A 22,113-nucleotide genomic window follows, 5' to 3' on the forward strand; every position below is an offset into this window, starting at 1 on the left:
TGATTTGATTCTTTTAAAATTCTTTGGGAATTAGTGTTAAATTGCACTCCATAATGTTTAGTAAAAAGGCATTTTGCTAAACACCAACTGTTACGGGTGTGGAGCATGTCATTCACCAGCCACACCAAAGCAAACAGAAGAGCATAAGAGCAACTAGAATTGAGTTCAAAATTAAAATATATAGTTTATTTTTATCCTATCCCGTCCCAATCACATGATTATTAGTGATCTTGTTTCCCATCCCGCTTAAGCCTTGTCTGTGAAACCGGGGGTTGTAATTTATGATTAGTCACATTTCCATATAGTATATTTTCTAATTTCCTGTTTGTTTGTTTGTTTTTTGCCTTACAACAGGCAAAACAGCAAGCAAAAGCTGAGAAAAAGGAGGCCTTAGAGTTTATCTTTGCTGTGACTGTGCAAAAATGGCTCCATTACGCATCTAAATGGCTTGTGGGCATTGCTCGTGGTGGAAACCCCTCAGTTCATTAGAGTTCAATAGAGTAATGTTTCTTTCTTCTTCTTCGTTCTTTCTGTAGTATTGTTTCTGTCTTTGTTGGTGAGTTTCCTATAGGAGAAATCATTATCGGACGACGATGGACTACCAAAGAGTGGCGAGTTTCCATTTGCATTTACTTTCATTGTACAGATGCAGTTTGTCATGGTTTTTCAGGCTCTTCTCCTGGCATTTGCTTTATAATTTCAGATATAACAGTTCCATATAATTGTTTTAAGTCATCCAATTTAGATAAGATCATATTAGAATGATTTCTGAAGGGTCATGTGACACTGAAGACTGGAGTAATGATGCTGAAAATTCAGTTTTGATCACATATATTGTACATTTTACAATATATTCACATAGAATATAGCAATTTTAAATTGTAATACTATTTCACAATATTAATGAGTTTTTTGATTAAATAAATCTGTATTTTCTGCCTTATTCTATGATCTTTTTTTTTTTACATTGTATAAAATCCATGAGGACTTAATGCACAAGTGTTTGTAGTACATAAACCAATCATAAAATTGTCAAAATATAGGGAAAAAATATTAGATATTGGTTATTGTTCAGCAGTGTATTTGATTTCTTATTAAAAGCAAGAGATGAGGGGGAAAAAATCTATCAATTCTGTTCCCCTCACTTCTGAAATGATGGCTATGCCCCTGAAACGTGGTAACCCGTTTTCTTTTATTGGAGTAAGGTCGTAAATGGCTTAAGCATGAACCGGTAGGAACAGGTAGTTTTTCGGCTCTTACACCGATTTCGCTTGGCATGTAAACACATTAACCTGCTTTTTGTCGGTTTATTGAAGTGCGCATGTGTGATACGTGACAGAAACGCATCCTTAGTGCAGATTTAAACGCATCGAGACAGCGAGCGTTTTGCAGGAAAGGAAGAAGGAAATATATCGCAAATGCAGACTCTTTTAAGACCCAGAGAATTGTAAAAATGTGTTCTCATCTCTCGTGCAGCAGAAGTAGAAGTGGTTCAGACAAAATGCTGCATCTGTAACTGCATGAGAGACTAATATATGAGCCGTAAATTTGTCGCTGACATTTTGCAAGCTTTATTTAACATTATAACTGACATAACATATGGAATACTCTGAGTCAGATACGCAAATGATTATTTTTGACGTCTCTACAGGGAAATAACCTGATTTATTAATAAAGTCATGTAAACGCAGTTTACTTGCATTGTCAGTTTACTGTTTTGCATGTAAACGAAAGTCGTGCTCTTCCTCTGAGGTAAATTCTTCCAGAATTATTCCTCACTGCGTCTCAAAACGATGTACATGAATCTGACTAAGCTTGAATAGTTTTTCCGAGCTGATGCGGGCGTTCGCTCTCTGTTGCATTGATCGCCTCAGAATTTACCTTTGAATGGGGCGTGCGGTCTGTGGGCGTGGCCGCATTAGTGGATGAGGTGACTCGCGATTGACTGGCATCTCTCTCTTTTCAAACTGATTACATAAACAGAGAATATATATTTTTGATTTGACTTATATTATTTAAAACCTGACCTTTCAACGTTTTATTGGACATATGTCTCATGTTTGTGTGATTAGTATTCTCTAAGTTACAGTTCTTTTTCTGAGGACTATCTGAATGGACTTCATTCAGATAGTGATGGCAGGTCGCGCATCATGTTAGTTTTCTTTTGCACTGGTAAGAAAAAAAGCAAGTAAAGGCGCAGACGACTTTACCAACTCCAGAGTGGCATGTTGGAATTGGGACCGTCCTGGATGACTTGGTACAGAAAACACAAAAAAACAACAGGAACACTTCAAATATTTATTAGAACAATAAGTAGAACAATAATGAATTAAACATGACTTATAAGAAAAATAAACAAAATGGAACGGGGAGGTGGTGGGGGTTGTTGGGGTGTGGGGGCACCAACTATTTACAATGCTTTTCTTGACCTAAGCCCTTTTTTGGCCTGGTCCAGCTTGTGTGGTGACTTTAATGGGGTCAGCTGCACATTTAGGGTCCAGATCTTTTATTTCTTCATTCTATGGAAATCTAAACAGTGGCAGTTTTTAGTACATTGTTCTCATGTAAACATACCGTTAGATTAGATTTTAATCTGTTCATTAAAAACAGTTTCATTGGGCAGTGATACTAGTCACAGAGACTTCATGTATTGGATGAATTAAAGTATTATGGGTACAATCGCTCTACAGACGATTCTTTCATCAACAGTTTCACTGATGATTTATAACCAACACCAAACCCAGGATAGAGCGGTTTAGTGAATGTGGTCTGGACTGTGTGGATGAGGCTCATTGTGTTTCTGTAGATGCTGTAGAAGGACAGAGCTCCTTCACTGTGATCCACACACACTCCTATTCTACTGCTGATGGACTTTACTGGGAGTTTAGTCTCTATGTCATTGTGTCTGAATGAGGAACTGGAGGGAGAGCAGATCAGACTCCAGGATTGATTATTACGTCCAAACAAACACTCATCACCTGATCCCTTCCTGCTGATGCTCTCATATGACACTGATATAGACACATCACCACTCCACTCAATCTCCCAGTAACAGCGTCCACACACACTCTCTCTACACAACACCTGAGGCCAATAATCAAATCTGTCTGGATGATCAGGACACAGCTGCTCTGTGAAAGTGTTAGTAATCACTCTGTTTCTCTCAGACAGATGGAGATCTTCATTCATTGTGTTTAGATCCAGAGTGAGCTGATGGGAATCTGATGGAGAAAACACATCAGAATCAGGAATTATGAATCTGTCTGTTTTTTTTTAATGCAGCTGAAGCCTTCATATTCAATATATCAGCAGTGTCTCAGTACAGTTTACCTGATATCCTGTGAAAATCATTTACATGATCAACTATAAAGCTCCTCTGTCATGTTTTCTTTCACGTTCTACAAGAAGAAAACAATCACACTGTGATTTTTCTGCTTGTTTTCTTAGTGACTTACATTGTTGGAAGTCGTTCCTGGTCCAGGGAACAATGTTGGTTAAAGTGACTGTGGAAATCAACAGACATGAAGAGTGTGATTATCATGTCAAGAGAAAATGATCCTGCATCCGTTCCTAAGACATTTCTAATATGATCTTCTACATGATATGAGATGATGGAGGATCATTTCTGAGAGCAGATGAATCTCCAGGACTTTACCTCTGTCAGGGATCCTCTTCAGCTTCTCTTTGCAGAAATCCTCTGGTTTGTCTCTCAGCTGATAGACAGATTCTCTCCTGCCATCAGAAGAGTCATTTACATCTGTAGATTTAGAAGGAGCTGAGAGAGACTGGAAACTCTACAAAAAACAGAAATCAAAGCTCATCACCTCCACACTTCAGCCAATAACCTGTCAGATTTGAGCAGCTCTTGTTGATCTTTAGTAACTCTCCTCAATCCAGCACTTTCACAGCATTCTTCTCATATTCATTATATCATGTTAGAGCTATAAGTTAGCGTTTATCACTTGCACTATAAATGAACTTTGTAGGAAAACACTTGATCAAACATCTGGCAATAACATAAAGGTAACAGATCAAGTGCATCAATGGAGTCACATGACAGGGTTGAGTATTTGATCAGGAAAAGGCAACAAATAAATTGACCATCATTTATAACTTTAATTTAAGTCAAAGATTGTAAAACAATAAGTAAAGAGATGATGGGAAATCACGCTGGGTGAAACTGGTAACATCAAGTTTATGGATTTCATATTGTTATTAAAAAGTTTAAATATTAGTTAAGTTTTGAGCTTGCCAAAAGTTTTGGGACACCAGCCTTTATGTGTACATGAACTTTAATGACATCCCATTCTTACTCCGTAGGGTTTAATATGGAGTTGGTCTACCCTTTGCAGCTGTAACAGCCTCAACTCTTCTGGGAAGGCTTTATAGAAGGTTTAGCAGTGTGTTTATGGGAATTTTTGACCATTTTTCTAAGAGCGCATTTGTGAGGTCAGGCAGTGATGTTGGCGAGAAGGGGCCATCCCCAAACTGTTCCCACAAAGTTGGGAGCAAGAAATTGTCCAAAATGTCTTGGCATGCTGAAGCATTAAGAGTCCCTTAAGGGACCAAACCCAACCCCTGAAAAACAACCCCACACCATAATCCCCCCTCCACCAACGCACTGTGTGCCTCAGCATGCGCTGACCCCCCTCTGTGATCTTACGTGGCCTACTACTTCATGGCTGAGTTGCTGTTGTTCCCAGTTGCTTCCACTTTATGATACCACTAACAGTTGACCATGAAATATTTAGTAGTGAGGAAATTTCACGAATGGACTTCTTGCACAGGTGGCAACCTATCACAGTCCCACGCTTGAATTCACTGAGAGAGACCCGTTCTTTCACAAATGTTTGTAGAAGCAGTCTGCATGCCTAGGTGCTTGATTTTATATACCTGTGGCCATGGAAGTGATTTGGAGGGGTGTCCCAACACTTTTAGCAATAATAGAGTATCTCTCAGCAGAGATGGAAACTCGAGTCTGCGACTTGGACTCGAGTCGCACTTAAGTCGCAAAAATAAAGGACTTGCGATTTGATTTGGACTCGAGAGCTACTAACCCGAGACTTGACTTGGACTTGTGAGCTACTAACCCGAGACTTGACTCGAGACTTGACTTGGACATGAAGACAGAGACTTTTGGCGTGACATTCCCGATTACGTTTTCCATTTAGCCTACTACCCCCACATGATGGCACGAAATACCACATTTTACTATCCATTCATTCCCAAATATGTGCTGCAGCAGTGAATATCACAAATCATCTCTAAACACACCAAGCCATCAAGCGCTTGACGCATCTGAAGGCACGTGACTTTATCACCCATTAGAAAACTTGTTAAATTAGCAAGAAATAATAACAATATAGCCAAGCCTTACCTTGCGATAAACTTTGTCATTTCATTTGAAAAGCAATCAATTAATCCGAAGGGCTTGTGGTCCACTTTCAAGAAGTACATGTCCTTTTCATTTTTTTTAATGTATTTTCCCCCAAGTATTTGATAATGCATATAATATCCAGATTTACCATGTTAAATTGTATTTGGATTGAACGAGCATTTCCATGCGCATTTTATGACCCTGTCCGTCCGACTCATTTCTACAGATCGGTTTGTTAAGTAGCAGTACGTTATTATATCGCCTTATCACAAACAAGACACACAGATGGAAATGTTGTTCGTTGTTTTGTTTACTGTAACGCTTGTCTACACATAGGTTTTGTTATCGCCGGCACTCACTGGAAGACTACATTTTCCAGCATTGCTTGAGATCTACAGCAAACTACGGCAACTCATATAGCTTGAAATACACAGCACTTTTTCCTTGCTGTGGTTCTAAATGGTATAATTTTGTATAAAGTTAGAAAGTAATAGAAATTATTTTAAGTAGTATTTTGAGTGCTTTGTTAAACAATTTTAAAGTAAAAGTAATCTGTTTTGATATTTAAATACACTGTTAATTACAATAACAACTAGCTGGCCTAAATATAGGCCTATTGATAAAAATAGAACAAAGACTTGACTTGAGACTTCACTTGGATCCCTAAAGACTTGAGACTTGACTTGACTTGGACCTCAAAGACTTGAGACTTGACTTGGCCTTGACTTGACTTGGACCTCGAAGACTTGAGACTTGACTTGGACTTGGACCTCAAAGACTTGAGAATTGACTTGGACTTGACCGCAGGGACTTGTGAACATGTCTGTCTCTCAGTGAAGATCTTCTCACTGTCCTCCACTGCTGTCTGTGCAGAGCGCTGTTAGGACACACATCACAATCACACAGTGGCTTCAGTGAGTCCTGACTGAGACTTCTCAAACTTCTCTTCTTCTCCAGACTCACCTTACGAGACTCCACAGCCACTCTCAGCTGCTCAAGATCTTTCTCTCTCTGCTGGATCGACCTCTGCGTCTCCTTCAGGTCCTTCTGCAGCACAAACCATTAAGAGAGATGTCACTCTATCATCATGTGAAGAGTTGGCTTCACTAACAGCAGAATTAATAACCAATGGCTGTAGAATCAATCTCCAGAAGGGATGATTGACTAGTTTCCACCATTGTTAATGAATTTACATGACACAAAAGACCTGTTTCAGTATCATAAAAGCAAAACTGATACAGATATAAAGTTTCACACTGACAGTGTTTCTGTTGTGTAACCTGTTTTAACTGTGTAAAAAAAAAAAAAAAACCTAATTACTGGATGATTACATTGAGTATTTCTCTGAATAACTGCCTTCAATTATAAAATGTTGATCAGGAGTCAGTCATTGAGAACTATTACAAACTTATGACGAAGACAGGCATCACTTTTACATAAAAAATGATTAGTCTAAACAGAACAGAAGCCAAAGCCCTAAGTGAAGATATATCCATTCACCACGGTGCCCGGTGCAATTATATCGGTTGTACCCCCCTATTGGATGGCCCTGACTGCTTCTATACTCCTTGATCTTTATCTTCTTCCTTTATTACTCTGACCTTATTTACTGATGCACTGCCACCACTATCATGAATACTTTCTGGAAAAGGTAGAGCTTTTCCTCTGTCTTCTATAAAACTTACTAACATAAACCAAAAACACAGGCAAAAAGGCAACAATAAGTCAGCTTTACAGAAAAATCTATCCCCAAAAGGGACTTTGTCATTTATGCATAACACACAGATTTTCAAAATGTGCATTAAAAATGGCCAAAAACTTGACAATGATATATTTTTTAAATTGAATTAATATGCATTTCCTGGTCTAAAATAAACTCGCAATGGAGCCTTGACAGCATGTGACTGAACATGTCAAGCACGTGGTACATAGAATTTTTTTTTTTTTGGCCGAAGGGGGTGTCATATGATAATACTAAAATGTAATTTTTTTTTGGTTGAATAATTTTATTGTATTTTAAATTCAATTTTTACTGCATCATTTTAAAAAGATGAAACACCATAGAGGGATATGTTACTTCATCAAAGCCTGTTTCACATTTTCATATTTTAAGTTCAGCATGAAGCATAAATAAGCTCAGCAGTGAAAATCCACTTGCAGCTACTGTTCACTTCTGTGAGGTCTGCAGTGTGAATGATGTTAACTGATCATGTGGGTGCCAATATAACCATTATTTCATCAGTGTCCAGTTTAATGTTCATACCTGTTTCTCTGTCCTCTGTGCTGCAGCTAATACAGTGTCATGGTGTTTATGTTCATCCATACAAAACACACATAAATACTTCTGATCGGTGCGGCAGAAAACCTCAAGGAGTTTATCATGTTGATGGCAGATCATCTCCTTCAGTTGTCCAGTGGCATCAGTCATTTTATGTGGCTTACGTGAGTGAAATTCCTCATGACGGTCAAAATGAGTTTGACAGTAAGACTCCAGACACACCAGACAGGACTTGACGGCTTTGTGTTGTGTTCCAGTACAGGCATCACACTGCACATCTCCAGCTCCAGGGTAACAATCAGCAGGAAGTTTAGTCTTCTTCAGTGTCTCCACCATTTCAGCCAGAATGGTGTTTTTAGCTAAAGCAGGTCTTGGACTGAAGGTCTGTCTGCACCGAGGACAGCTGTAGACTCTCATCTGATCCTCCTGATCCCAGCAGCCTGTAATACAGATCTTACAGTAACTGTGTCCACAGGGAATGGCCACTGGATCCTTCAGGATATCCAGACACACTGAACACATGAACTCATCCTGAGAAATTCTGGCTTCTGCCATTTTACTGCATGAATACAGACACAGAAACACACAACAGCTCAACTACACTTCAGTTTCAGTTTCTCTGAACTCATGTGAGTCCTGCTTCCTACTTCTGTTTTTGAGTGACGTGTGCAAAAGTCACAGACCACAAAACATCCCCTAGATGTTGGTCTCAGACAAGTTAGAGAATCAGAATAACACCATTAATAACTGCAGTAAAACAGCATCCCTATTTACCACAGCTATGCAGTGCAGTAAGAGTTTTAAATTATATAAGAAAGCTATTTGCTTTGTTTTTAAAACAGTTCTTGACTAGAGTGTCTTCAGATTATCATTACCTTGTGAACTTAAAATATCTACACAGAAGCCAGTCATACCATTTTATTTAGACATTAGGTATTTCCTCACATTTACTACTGTTGGTAGATAACAAAATTAAAAGACTAAAACAGCCTACAGCTACACTAATTATACATGCTTATATGCCAAGTTCTGTCATGAAACTCTAGATGGCGCAGGCTGATGGGTCCTTAACGCAAACTGATGATATTAACAGCGTTAAATACTTGGCACAAGCTGACTTTGCGTCTGCAGCAGTACAATATCCTGAAAATAGAGCGAGAGAGCCTGTTTCCACCTGGTATTAAGATGCGTTTTCGGTAAACCGATCACAAGTGGTTGGCAAAGACGCATTACTGTTACACCTGGTATTACCACGCATTTCAAATGCGTCCTCTGTGACCACTTGTGTTCAGACTTTTGACTGGCACTCGCAAATACGAACATATTACTCCTGTCCTACTCTCTTTGCACTGGCTGTCAGACCATTTTAAAATAGTTTAAAATTTTACTCTTTCTTTTTAAGGTTTTAATGGAGGGTCTTTGTCTTCCCAGGTATGAAACATATTTATGATCACTCATGCCTCCCCGCATACAGGCTTTCTTAGACAAAACATGTCTTATATGTCAATATATTGTTTTATGTGAATGCGTGAACAGGATGACTTTCACATCGTTTTAAGCAAAAAATTCTCGCTTACGAGATCCAGTATTAAAAGTCTTTAATAACACACTTAGAAGATAAATCCAACAAATAAAGAAGAAATAGTTTAACTGATGCATTAACAAGAACGGACAACAGGAACACTGAAGAGAGAGAAATGAGCGGGAAAGCTGAACAAAGGAAAACAGGAACTAATGATTACAAACTAAGAATCCGTGAAAATGAAACTGAAAACAAGATAACCAAAAGTCCATGACATTTTACTTCCGTACAGTAGACCTTTTTTAATGATTGTGTGATATAATTGTATCCATGTTTAAATTGGTAGTTTTAATTGGCCAAACTATGATTTTATGGCATACAATGTCTTCCAAGCCCATTCAGTCAAGTCTCAATGTCTAGGTAAGTGTATAGATGGTGCTGTGCTGCAGGATTTCTCCTCCATAAGTGAACTGGTATCTGTTTCCAGATACTGGCCTTCTTCTTGAATACCATGACTCTGATTTTGTCCAGGTTTACTCTCAGTGCCCATTCCTCAACAGTACTGTTCCAGCAGGGACAGGCTCTGCTGAAGTGCTGGGAGACAGCAGAACCAGGTCATCTGCATACAACATTTTACTTCAGAGTCATGCAAAGTGTTAAGCAGAATGTTAAAAAGTGAAATTACTGCACTGTATAGAAAGTGAACTTAGAACAAAATTGAGATCTGATCTAGATATTTATGACGATCCATCCAACATTCTTCTTTGTTTTTCTGGTGTGTTTCACTCCTTCGCCCCTTGTTCTTCTTCAAGGCCTCCCATCTTCCTACAAGAAGAAGTCTTCGAACTTCTTCACAGCGTGCTGAAAAGGCCTTATGGGAATGTGAGCCTTTTCCCAAAAGTCTTGGACCTCCTTCATGGTCTGCACTGCTGCTTCACTATACCCCTTTTTTCCATTCGGTGCAGATATACTCGAAGAACATTGACAATGAAAGGGGAAAGTGACATGTGAAGGCCAAGTATGGTAACCCATTCTCGGAACTTGTCCTCTGTATTTAGCCCATCCAAGTTAGTGCACACATTAGGTTTGCTACTCACTGCAAATCATGGACCACACACATTATTCTGTGGCACTTGGGGAGCGATTAGGGGTTAGGTGTCTTGCTCAAGCGCACCTCAGTTATTTCCTGCCAGTGCTGGCATCGAACCAGCAACCTTTGGGACACCCGTCGGACATGCTAACCATTAGGCCATGATGGAAAACTGGTGACATTAGATTGGTTCCAATTGTTCTGACCCCAAGTAGTGATAATGCAGCATACATTAACATACATTTATAGACATTTTTCTTTTTTGTCATTTTAAAATATAAAATTCTAATTAAAATAAATTCACGCCATAGCTTACATCCTGCAGTAAATGTGGGTTATCTGATCTGTGTCCTTTGCTTCAGTTTACTGTGCTTTGACCGACTCGTGACCCAAAAGTGCACTGAGGGTCTCCCTTACTGGAACATACTGCAAAAATAGTAATTTCCTCTGGTATTTTTACCTAGATACACTTGTTAATGTGCCACATAGTTAAAATCCCTCTTCTGTTTCATCAGATTTAAATACTTCATTATACAACCTCAGAAGATTGCTTTTGTTTAGGCGAACTGACCCTTTAAAGTCTGTCCCAGCCACTGCTACTTTTTTTTACAAGCGTACCCTAATGAGCCAGAGACAATAATAATTTAACAATTAATTACATAATAATATTAAAACGTTGTATAGTCTATCATAATATAGACACAGACAGTTTTACTACTGAGGGAATAATTACATAATAATTTTGTTGGAGCCTCAAACACTTGACGTACAGTTAGTCTATGCCAGGGGTCGGGAACCTTTTTTGATCAAAGAGCCATTTTTTAATTTTTGGTTGATGCATTTTCCAAAAGAGCCAAAGTAAAAAATAATAATATTATTAAAAAATCTTTTTTCAATAACATTTCATAGGTCCATAGACATCTAAAAACAAACAAATATGTAACAAACAATAAATAAGTTGCCATATGGAATTAGTTGTGCAAGGCTTTCACTGTGAGGTTGAGTTATCAACTGAGGAGCATAAATCCTCTTGTGTTTGCGTGTGAGTGCACTGCTGTTCGCTGCTAAAAATAGTTTTTGCCATTACCACAAACAAACTATGCAGCTGCTTGAACCCGAATGCAGAAGCTGTAGGTTTACCACAGACCAGTGGTTTGTGGTTGATTGCTATCATGACACTCATAAACAGCATTGAACACGTGCACAGGCCAGTACAACTTGAAATATATTATTATTATCATAAACTTTGGTAGGTGCACACTAACAAATGCTTTCATCGTAACTAACGTGATGTAACTATGAGATTCGTTGCATAAAACGGGAGTCAGTAGTCCAGAACTCAGTCAATGATAATCTTGAGCTGTTTGATTGACAGCTCCATCGACTGTAAAGGAAGCGTTCTTTGATAGGTTGACGTGTCTAATTTTTTTTTATTAATCATTTGTTAGTAAAGGGTGAGAGACCTGGCAAGCCACATAATTTTTGTCAGAGCCAGGTGTGACTCACGAGCCATAGGTTCCCAAATGCTGGTCTATGCTGTGCATTAATTTAAATTGTCACAGCTATTATGGGAGTGGCTTGATGCAGTGCAGGAGATGCACTGCATTATTAGACTACTCTTGACAGAGAGCTAATTTAGTTTCTGAGAGACAATGTGGCTGTTTGATTTCCAATCTTGCTGTGCGTATTCAATTCATTTGTGTATTAAATCATACAAGGTTTAAATAATTTAAAAACATAAATAAAATAGCAGAATATGAGTATAATGTAGTATTTTAGTCATTCCAAGCTCTGATTTCTGAGAGACACAGAGAGGCAACAGCAATGTGGCAAATTGATTTACGCTCATTTCATTACACTAATTCACTTCAAACACTCATTATTGGTTTGTGTATAATATCGTGAGTTCCTCTGGCTCACCTGTCACACAGCAAATAAGAAGATTGACTGTGTCAGCCTCAGCAGAATTATTTATTACTTACTACGCATATTTAAATGTGTTTCTGGGAGTGAATTACAGTGTAAAGCATGCCATTTCCTGTTACCATCAGGTGGCGCCATGACTAACTGAATATTGATATGTAGATGTCTTCAGGCCAGGACTCTTTTTGCCGTACTTAATTCTGAAACCCATATCAGACGTAAATTTTAGCACTTCTGACACGTGCTCAAAGTTTTGTGAGTTTGAGCATGATTAGGCACTCAAACATGCATTTCATTTCGGAGAAGAAGAAGAATTGACCGAGCAATTACAATAGGGTCCTCACACCATCGGTCCTCAGGTCCTAACTATTTATTATTAGTCATGTAAATGTGTCATGCCAATTACAAAGAAAATCAATACAAAACATCAAAAGCTCAGAAATACAAAGTAAAAGACGAATAACGCTGCTATTTATTTTCAGAACGAGTTTGCAAATTTCTTTTCAGATGTTTTTGATATGTGAAAGTCTTACACTAAAGGTAAGGGAAAGGCTTCTCTCCAGTGAGTTCTCATGTGGGTATAACGGGTTCCTTTATGCGTGAAGCTCTTTCCACAATGAGGGCAGGTGTAAGGCTTCTCTCCAGTGTGAAGTCTCATGTGACTCTTAAGACTTTCTTTTCGTGGGAAGCTCTTTCCACACTGTTGGCAGGAGTAAGGCTTCTCTCCAGTGTGAATTATCATGTGAGACTTGAGGTTTCCTGTGTTCGAGCAAGTCTTTCCACAGTGATGGCACATAAAAGGCTTCTGTCCGATGTGAGTTATTACGTGGCTCTTAAGGTGTTTCTTGTCTGTAAAACTCAGTCCACACTGTTGACAAACAAAGTTCTGTCTTAAGTGAATCATCGTGTGCTGAGTAAGGGTTTCTTTACGTGCGAAACATCTTCCACACTCGCCACACGAGAAAGGCTTCTCTCCAGTGTGAACTCTCATGTGAGCCATGAGATTTTCTTTTCGAACCAAAGTCTTTCCACACACTTTGCAGGTGTAAGGGCTCTCTCCAGTATGAAGACTCATGTGAGCATGAAGGGTTCCTTTATGTGTGAAACTCTTTCCACACTGATTACATGTGAAAGGCTTCTCTCCACTGTGAATTCTCATGTGGACTTTAAGGTTTCCATGTTGATCAAAACTCTTTCCACACTGTTGACAGGTGTAAGGCTTCTCTCCAGTATGAATTCTCATGTGGACTTTAAGATTTCCAGTTTTTTTGAAACTCTTTCCACACTGTTCGCAAGTGATACGATTTCTAGTTGTGGCCTTTTGAGCTCTTTTTTGTGAGGACGTCTTTTCAGTCTGTGAGCAACTGAAAGATTTTTCTTCAGTTATGAAATCATGGTGTTTCTTCTCTTCCATTTCATTAAGTTCTTGACTCTCCTCTTTCAGTGCCATCAGGTCTACGGCAAATAAAGAAAAAACATGTTAACCCCAGTTTAATGGCACGAAGCAACAGACAATCAAAACCTTAAGTCATTTAAAGCATCAAAACCGATAACAGGCCGATAACGTTGCCATTGTGGGCACATGCATTTAAGTGGATAAATATAGGACTATCAAAGTCTGTTGTATGTGCTACACTTCCTGCCGCCAGCTAGTGGCAATATGACCTTGAATCAGTTGAGACGCTTTGCTTTCTATGATACGGAATACATTTCATTGTTTGGCAAACTTTCTCTTGAAGGTATGATGCATTACAATGGCAACATTATTTAAGATATTAAGAATCTTTCCACAGTTTTACATAAGCCATGACTTGATATTATTCTGACCATGTCTGAAGCGATTCAGTACTTAAAAGGATTATTTCAAAGCCTGTTGTATGTGACACTTCCTGCTGCCGGTTGGTAGCGCTATGACCATGACTCAAAATTGTCACTTCTACGTGATCCACCAATCATTTTCAACCATAATTTTATTGCTTTGCCATGGAAAAACTGTTCAAGATACCAAAAATCCCATCATCTTCAATTATTTTGGCATCATAATGACCAGTGTAATGAAAATCTTTTATATAATGGCCTCAGAAGGAGGTCAAAGGGTATTTTCAACATGGAACGTACAGAGAAGTGCAGACTAAGGATGCTCAGCTCAACCATGTATATCTATATCTAGCACAAAATAAACATGAATGAACATCTCATGCCTTGTATAAATGCTCAATCAGTGTTTCAACTGCAGCAAGACATCAAACAGCTTGTAAACAATGTCACATAGCATTACATTTACCTCAGGCAAGTCATTCATTGTCCACAACTTGTTAGTTCAGTAGAGAAATGAACTGTAAAGAAGAGCATTTTGCTAAATATACGCACAATATTAGCCTTTATATAACGGTTCTTTCTGGTTCTCAAATCTGATTGGCTGAGAGCCGTGTGATATTTTAGTGATAACAGCACTGCTACCTTTTCACCGTTTGTATCACTCCGCTTGAAGCGAATGTCATGGCGGCCAAGCAAATCCATCGTATTTGTTACAAATACTACACTTGTACCACAAACTGTAGTTTTAAGCATTTTTTCGGCGAGAATGTAATCGTTTCGACATGTAATATGTGACTCGTATTTAATCATAGATCTCATTTTACTATTTGTTTTGACGCTCTCAGATGCGAGCTCCAAGCCGTCAACGCTCATGTACCCGCAGAGAACAGCTTCATCTCAACCAGTCCTTCGGGTATTTGCCGCCGACTCATATGTAGATAGTGAATTTCATAAGAAAAAAAATCATATTTTTATATTTAGGCTATATTTAACATAAATCCTGTTTTAGAACAAATTTGACCTTTTTGGTTTTGATCGACTTCAAATGTTAACTACTGTATTTAGTGTATATTTAAATAAATCTGTCATGAAGACAATCTATGACAGCCACTGTATAAATTATTATATTTCAACAATGAATTGGCTGTAGAAGTTAATGTAAAAACTGCCTTATGTTTAGGATACATGTTTCCATCCATTTATATAAATAAATAGCAGTTGAATTTAATATTTTGTGCTCAGTTGTTAACTGTAACCTTTAATATTATAGTAATGTGCAAGTAATATCAGTCCCTATATAGTTTATATGATTAGCTGAGCTTCATCCTTCAAGGATAGTTCATCCAAAAATGAAAATTTTGTCATCACTTCCCCTCAAGTTGTATTGCATACACCTCAAGAGTACTGCATAAATAAGTGATAAAAATCAATGTTTTTTATTGTTTTCAGTTCATATTGGTTATAATGTCACAAAAATGTTTTGTTTGGGCTACTTGTGTATTATTTTTCCTCATTAAATACATGTCATCTAACGTGGAAGTAAGATTTTTTTCAGGTTGAAGGCAGCGTTAGTATTTGTCTGGTCATGTGATCTCAAAATGTCAAATAAAACCACTTTAATTAGGACACTCATATGATATTCTTCAAAAATATCATTAATTTCTGTAGAGCTGGACATTTTAATAAGGATAAAATGACTGAGTTCAGCTTTGAGAATGAAACAAACCTGTTTGTTTCTCAGTATATTCATGTTTCACTCTGATTGTTTCTTCAATCTTCACGTCTTCATTCTCCTCCTTAATAAACTCCATCTTTATAATATTGTCACGTGGATCTCAGTCGCTTCACCAGGAGTTTTTCTGTGTGTTTTTCCTGTTTAAGATGAGAATAATTAACAGAAAGAAAAATAAATCCACATTAAATCTCTGAGGGAATCTCAATCAGCTCTAGTTCAGCACACTGGGAAGACAGTCAGTCAGAGCAAGAGTTAATGGACTTAAATGATCTGATTAGACTAAAAATATATGATTTAGAGTTGGTATAATGATTTATAGATTACATTTAATAGTCTGCACTTTCATGAAAACATTAGCAGGTGGTTTGCAAAGTTCTCATCACGTGTGTGTGTTTGTTGTTGTCGTGTGTACACTGTTTTGACCAGCAGGTGACTTCAGCGCGCGGTGATTGGAGATTTGAAAAGCTCAGTTTCTCTCATCATCTCTATTTACAACGGACAGAATTCGTATTTACGATAAACAAATTCACGATAAATGAAGCAAAACGAGACGCACCTTTTGTGTTACTCATGTGTGGATGTGCTTTACTCATAAGAAATAACGTGCATCAACGTTAGATAATGTTTCATTATGTAATAAATAATTACCTTTAGATCGCTTGCAAAAACTGAAGATTAGACTGAACGTTTTGCATCGACTTATAACGCTTTACATTGTTTAAAACACTAACCTTTCTTCACTCGAACCACAACAGATGCAGGAGCGCATCGCAGCCTTACGGCGTCACACCACCAGACCAAAATAAAAGTCATGTTCACATGCTATAATGTGGCATGGAAATGTACACAAAAAAGACATACAATAATAAAACATACCAGAGGTATTCGGAGTACAGAAAACATTTAAATACATGTCTAATTGTGTGCTGAAAGTAACTACTAATGAAAGTGTTTGTAACAAATCTAATGAGATTCTTTCTGCTTAACAGGCAAACAGTCATGTTTAAGTGCAGAAACAATCTTACAGATGTCATGAATTTATTATAATTATTCATATTTTAAACAAACCTTTGTCATTTTTGTTTGATGCAATGGATTAAAAAATTAACTAATTAAACATTTTTCTATAATTAATCACACCTAACGTTAAAGTTTTTAATATATTTTTATTAGTGCTGTCAATCAAAAATCACAAATTTTTCTGTAATTAATCACAATTGCAACATTAAAGTTTTAATATATTGTTGTATTGTAATAATTTCACATGTAATCTGAAATTATTGTTTAATGGCATCTTTTAGAAGACCAGTATCACTGATACTAATACTGCTATTGAATTGATGTTTTTTCTCAATTTTAGCCATTAATTACAATCATTCAGCATTACAGTATAATTTAAAGCTATCAATTTTAATATTTATTAGGGTTTAAATAATATAACAACTTTTAATTTAAGTGAACTTAAAACAATCTTCACATAAACGTATTAAAGGTCAAATTTAGGTGTGCCTTTAATATATTAGGGCTCAACGCTAAGGCTTTTTTTTTTTGCTTTTCTAATCTTCAGATTTTTACCTACCCTGGCAAAATGCACAAAAAGTTTAAAATCATTTGGATGAATTGTGATCAATGAAACTCTAGTCAAAAAATGAATTTTAATTCATGCTGCGTTAATTGCGGTAAATATTTTTAATGCGTTAAACTGAAAAAGATTAATTGCAAAATGAACGCATTAATGTGATATTCACTCGTAAAAAGTTTGTTGACACTATTTGTTAGGTACTTGACTTGGATTCTGTACTATGCATTAAAATTAGTAACAATGCATTGCCATTTTACCTCGAACAGTTATGCTCTGTTTGGTTTCATTTTCATTGTGATTCAGTTCCTGTTTTGCCTGCCTTATACTCATGGCAAAGTTATGGATAAAATGAAGTTTGAAATACATGAGTAGTGATATACTATTAGCGAACATCTGACATTGATGTAGATGATTATATAAATGAATATGTAAACATGTTTTCACTCACACGTCTGACCGCGACAGACTGAAAGTCCCTCTGTAGTAAATAATTTTATCCCTTAAAAATCATCTTTGATCACCAAAATAACATATTTAAACATTTTTTCCCTTTAAAAATTTTCTTCATGCCTTAAAATAGCTTGAATGTAACTCTACGCCCTTGCTTCATTTACTATATGCGGTTCTATGAATATGCAAATTAGCACCGCCTCCCCTCGCCAGTTCAGAGATCCACTCGTTGATGATCACACGTTGACATGATTGGTTACTAGGTAGTTTGTGACATCACAAACACCAGCGATTTCAAACCGTGTTTTTGAGACAGTCTTTGGTCGCTGCAGTTTTAAGGAGAAAATACTCAGCAATGGTGCTGACTTATGAATTTACTCATGGTTTGGTTTAAAGCATATTACAAACACCTCATAGGCATATAAACAACATTAAAATGCAGTATATTGAAGCTATACTGTAATATTGCAGTTTTTTCATGTCCAAAAAACTGCCGTTTTCTATATGTAAAAACTGCAGTAATCTTTTGTAAGGGAATTGCCACAGACCAATGGTAGTACAAAGGTGTTTACCAGCCATAGCAAACTTTTCTGTAAATTTTTTTTTTTAACTCCTAAATCGAACTTCAAACGAAGTTAGTTTTGGCCTGATTTTTTTCCAAAAATTTATTTGAATTTGCTTGAAGTATGTTTTTCATCTTCAAACCAAACGAGTCTTCGTCGGCAAAGTTTAAATCCCGCATTTGGATGCATTGTCATGATTTCAATTAATATATGTATATTATATAACTTCTTTCATTAAAGCTTCTCACAAGCAGATTTTTGATGAGGTCAATATGGTCAATATGAATATAAAAGACTGAGCCATTTACAGTGGTTGAGAATGAGGGTTTCAGGGAGCTAATCCATGCCCTGGACCCTTCCTGCGTAATCCCAACCAGGTCGAAGGCAGAGGCGAATTTAAATTTTTATGTATGGCTTCATGTATGAAGAAGCAAAGAGAAAGTCCAAAGCTGAGATGGAAAACGCTACTGCTGTCTCTCTAACACCAGGTATGTGCTCTAACCCGCCATTATATTGATGACAATGATAATCCACCGACTTGACAGCACTGACAGCAGAAAATATGGTCTTGGTGAAAAAGAATGTTAAGGAGGAGTGAGCAATCAAGGACAAAGTAAAGTGCCTCGTCACATATGTGGCAGCAAACATGATTGATTGTGCAAGATTTTTGCAAGTGAGACATTCAGTTTGCATTGCACATGCCCTAAACACCATGGTTTAAAAATCTTTTTATCAGTTTATAATTAATATTTTGTGCCGTGACCCGGATGGAAGTGAGGTTAAATGGGGTGAGTGTGATGTAGCCCAAAATGAGCTGTGCTTGTAAATCTCACTCCTCCGTCCTTGTTAGCGTGCCTGCCTCCCATGCCAGAGACCCTGCTAGAATCCCGCTTGAAACGGGTCCACGCACACGTGTTAGGCTTTTATTTGTGCACATAACATTGAAATTATAAATGAACCCAAGAAGCACCAGCATGAACACCTGCTACATTCAGTGCCATCCACACTGTGAAATACACTTTGCAGTCCAGGAAGCAGAGTGCAATAGAGATGTAGGGATGGTCAGTAGGGATGATGTTAAATTTGGGGCAGTAGACAAGAGGCTGTGCAGCAACATAAATTCTGCTGGAGCAAGAGACAAGGTCCAGCGAAAAAAAAAAAGCTGCTCAGAGTCTGAGAGAGGAGGATGGAGTTTGACTGCCAGCCATCTACAAGTTCTGCAGAGAAAAGGCTTGAAGCCAAAAAGGAAATGAAAAAGAAAATGTTGCAAGAAAGAGGCACATTACTAAGCAGCGTAAATGGGCACTTAAAATAGTTGTGCTGGCCAAAATGCAGAAGAAATAATAATTTTCAAGTTGTGGCTGGTGCTCCAAAAAGTTTGTGGTGTCAATAAATGTGCTTTTATTACTTGAAGCAAATGTGTTTTTCCCTTTACAGGGAAGGGCTCTGAGCTTGGAATTTGGCGTAAACCCAGAGTACTCCCTCTCCTTGATTGGGATAGAAACCAGCCAAGAGTGAGGTGATGGGGTGGTAAAGGCATGGTGTGAAACTTGTCATGGGACAGAGGTAAGAGACGGTTATAAAAACCAGCTTCCTCTTGTGCTGATTGGTTGATCACCTGAACGTGCTCCTCGCGAACTTTGTTAGATAAAACTTCATATTGTGGTAATGGTAAAAAGTAAGATCTTTAGAACAGCAGTGAAAATTTAAAAGTAGCTATATAAAAAAGTGACTGGACTGAAGCGTATTCTTTTATTGAAATTGGTGCTCTGCTTTGCCAGGAGACATTTCAAAACATTTCACCGGGTACTTTAGCTTTTGCCGTAGAGACCTTTTATGTCCTATAATGTGGTGTATTTATGTCTGTATGCTAATCTGCGCAGCTTTCATTTTTTGAAGTTATTAATAAAGAGCGGCGCTTGGGGGGGTCGGACTGCCCCCACTGTGGGCCTTCAGACTGTCAGGCTCAGTGTGGCTATTGTCCAAGGTGATGAACTCACCCAACAAGCCCTGCCGCGTTTTTCCTCTGCTGCGTCTTTCAATCTGAGGAAAGTGCTGTGAGTGCCTTCTGATGAAGACTTGTCAGGTCAGGTGAGCTTGACATGGTGTCCTTCGGAGCACCATATCAGTGGCAGCATCTGCGAAGGATGAGTGGTCCAGCAGCCTACTGGATTATACTGCAACACCGGGGACCTCCATCATAGTGATGATGTTGAGCTTCTACGCGTCCCGTCCAAGGTGGTTGAGGAGCATGGCTTAGATTGAGTGCCTTCTGCCAAGCCAGCCAGAAGCTGCCTGGACGAGTGGTTCCTCTAGTCGGACTGTGGTCGAAAGGACACCTTGCAGAGGCCCAGCCCCTTTTTCCCCAAGGTACACGATGAAATGTCAAAGTCGTGGACTGCGCCGCTCACAAGTTGAGTGCACAATCCGGGATCCTCCCTCCTATCTTCTGTGGACTGCGCTGACTAAATGCAGTATGTTAAAGATGACGGCCCTTCTGGACACACCTGTGAACCTCTCAGTTATCTTTGGCGTGGCAGTGGAGACATTCACAGAGCGCTTTGTTGAAACGCAAAAACAATTGAAGACAATTAGCTACTTCCTGCTAAAGCAAGACTGCACGTCCCTTCTGCTGCAGCTTGGGGCGAGCATGAACCGGCAGTGGACCAAAACAGCCGTGGTGGAAGAGTCAGACGCCCCACTCTGACAGAGACAGCAGGTCGGCACCGGAAACAAATTCCTGACACTAAAAAGAGTTTTCTCCCCCTGCTGTGCCAAATCGAACCGTGACTTCAAAACCGAGGTATGAACCAATCGAAGAGGAAGTGGTACAGGATCTGCCCAGCCGCCAAACAAAGAAAAGTCAGCAACTGGTGCTCCCAGTGCACCAGGCCTGTGTGCAAGGAGCACATACGTGTAGATGTCATTTGTGAGGCATGTAAGCACTGAGAAAAATTCACATTTAGGAAATATAAGCATTCAAAACTTAGTCTCTCACTTCCGCTAAAATGGATCACGGATTTTCATGACATCACATCGCACTTCAGCTTCTCATCAAATCTTCTGTCCAATCAAATGCTCTCTAGAATCTGAAGTCCCGCCCCTTCCTACACTATTAACAGACGCTGAAGCTGCGACTGAAATCAGTCATTTGTTCACACACTTACTAGTTTCTACATGGTGAATGGCACATAGTGCACTATATAGAGGATAGAGAACGATTCAGACAGCGTAAATATGCTTTCCTTTGACGTGAACGAAGTCCGTTTTCACGTTAGTTTCACGTGAACCGCTGCAGCGCGAGCACAGTCTGCTCTGGTCCAGGGACACGAGAGCACAGAGCACATCATATCCGCGAGTCGGCACAGACCACAAAAGTTATTGAATCCATTTGAATTCTGCACAGAATGCTGTATTTTAAAGTGATACAGAGGAGATTAGGAGGATAAACGGTTAGATATTAAAAGGAAACTGAGGTTTTACTGAGTTTAACGCTCTGGCCGAGCTGTGATATAAACGAAACGCTATTGGCTATTTTAAAAAAAGGGGTGGGGCTGTTCGATATATCGCCCTCTCTTCCTGTTTCAGTTGAAATTACGTCAACACATTGAATAATGCTGCGCGTTCCAAGACACTTCAGCGGGCCTTTAAGTATACGTTAATTGTGTTTTACTTGTAATTAATACATTTCTACTATATTTTTCATGAAAATCCATTAAAATAGAACTTGGTGATAGTACATATATATAAAATCTCCACTAAGAAGTTCATAGCA

The 22,113-nt window shown here is 38.4% G+C and overlaps 3 protein-coding genes across 5 annotated transcripts in view; 1 reads left to right on the top strand and 2 right to left on the bottom strand.

Moving 5' to 3' along the window:
- Window positions 1-22,113, top strand: part of LOC127510587 (tripartite motif-containing protein 16-like) — a 295,864-nt gene that overhangs the window by 188,678 nt on the left and 85,073 nt on the right. The window lies entirely within an intron of this gene.
- Window positions 2,285-8,280, bottom strand: LOC127510626 (tripartite motif-containing protein 16-like). Of its 2 annotated transcripts, XM_051890437.1 has the most exons (6): window positions 7,641-8,280; window positions 6,341-6,424; window positions 6,072-6,254; window positions 3,656-3,794; window positions 3,456-3,503; window positions 2,285-3,221 (listed from the first exon to the last, which is right to left on the bottom strand). In XM_051890437.1, the coding sequence occupies exons 1-6, from the start codon at window positions 8,208-8,210 to the stop codon at window positions 2,668-2,670; spliced, it is 1,578 nt and encodes a 525-aa protein (XP_051746397.1). In that variant the 5' UTR covers window positions 8,211-8,280; the 3' UTR covers window positions 2,285-2,667. The 2 variants fall into 2 exon arrangements, with proteins under 2 accessions (XP_051746397.1, XP_051746398.1); XM_051890438.1 differs by lacking the exon at window positions 6,072-6,254.
- LOC127510675 (gastrula zinc finger protein XlCGF8.2DB-like) lies at window positions 12,546-16,558 on the bottom strand. 2 transcript variants are annotated; one of them, XM_051890576.1, is made up of 3 exons: window positions 16,475-16,558; window positions 15,735-15,880; window positions 12,546-13,645 (listed from the first exon to the last, which is right to left on the bottom strand). In XM_051890576.1, the coding sequence occupies exons 2-3, from the start codon at window positions 15,817-15,819 to the stop codon at window positions 12,720-12,722; spliced, it is 1,011 nt and encodes a 336-aa protein (XP_051746536.1). In that variant the 5' UTR covers window positions 15,820-15,880; window positions 16,475-16,558; the 3' UTR covers window positions 12,546-12,719. The 2 variants fall into 2 exon arrangements, with proteins under 2 accessions (XP_051746536.1, XP_051746537.1); XM_051890577.1 differs by having other exon boundaries at window positions 16,392-16,512.

The sequence above is a fragment of the Ctenopharyngodon idella genome, chromosome 4 (assembly GCF_019924925.1).
Source record: "Ctenopharyngodon idella isolate HZGC_01 chromosome 4, HZGC01, whole genome shotgun sequence".
Lineage (NCBI taxonomy): Eukaryota > Metazoa > Chordata > Actinopteri > Cypriniformes > Xenocyprididae > Ctenopharyngodon > Ctenopharyngodon idella.

Excerpts from the sequence above, each read along its gene's own strand:
- LOC127510675 (XM_051890576.1), bottom strand. The coding sequence starts at position 15,819 with ATGGAGTTTATTAAGGAGGAGAATGAAGACGTGAAGATTGAAGAAACA. Across the intron at positions 13,646-15,734 it reads ATATACTGAGAAACAAACAG|ACCTGATGGCACTGAAAGAG; the intron begins GTTTGTTTCATT and ends TATTTGCCGTAG.
- LOC127510626 (XM_051890437.1), bottom strand. The coding sequence starts at position 8,210 with ATGGCAGAAGCCAGAATTTCTCAGGATGAGTTCATGTGTTCAGTGTGT. Across the intron at positions 3,795-6,071 it reads TCAAGTCTCAAGTCTTTGAG|AGTTTCCAGTCTCTCTCAGC; the intron begins GTCCAAGTCAAG and ends TGTTTTTTGTAG. Across the intron at positions 3,504-3,655 it reads GAAGAGGATCCCTGACAGAG|TCACTTTAACCAACATTGTT; the intron begins GTAAAGTCCTGG and ends TGATTTCCACAG.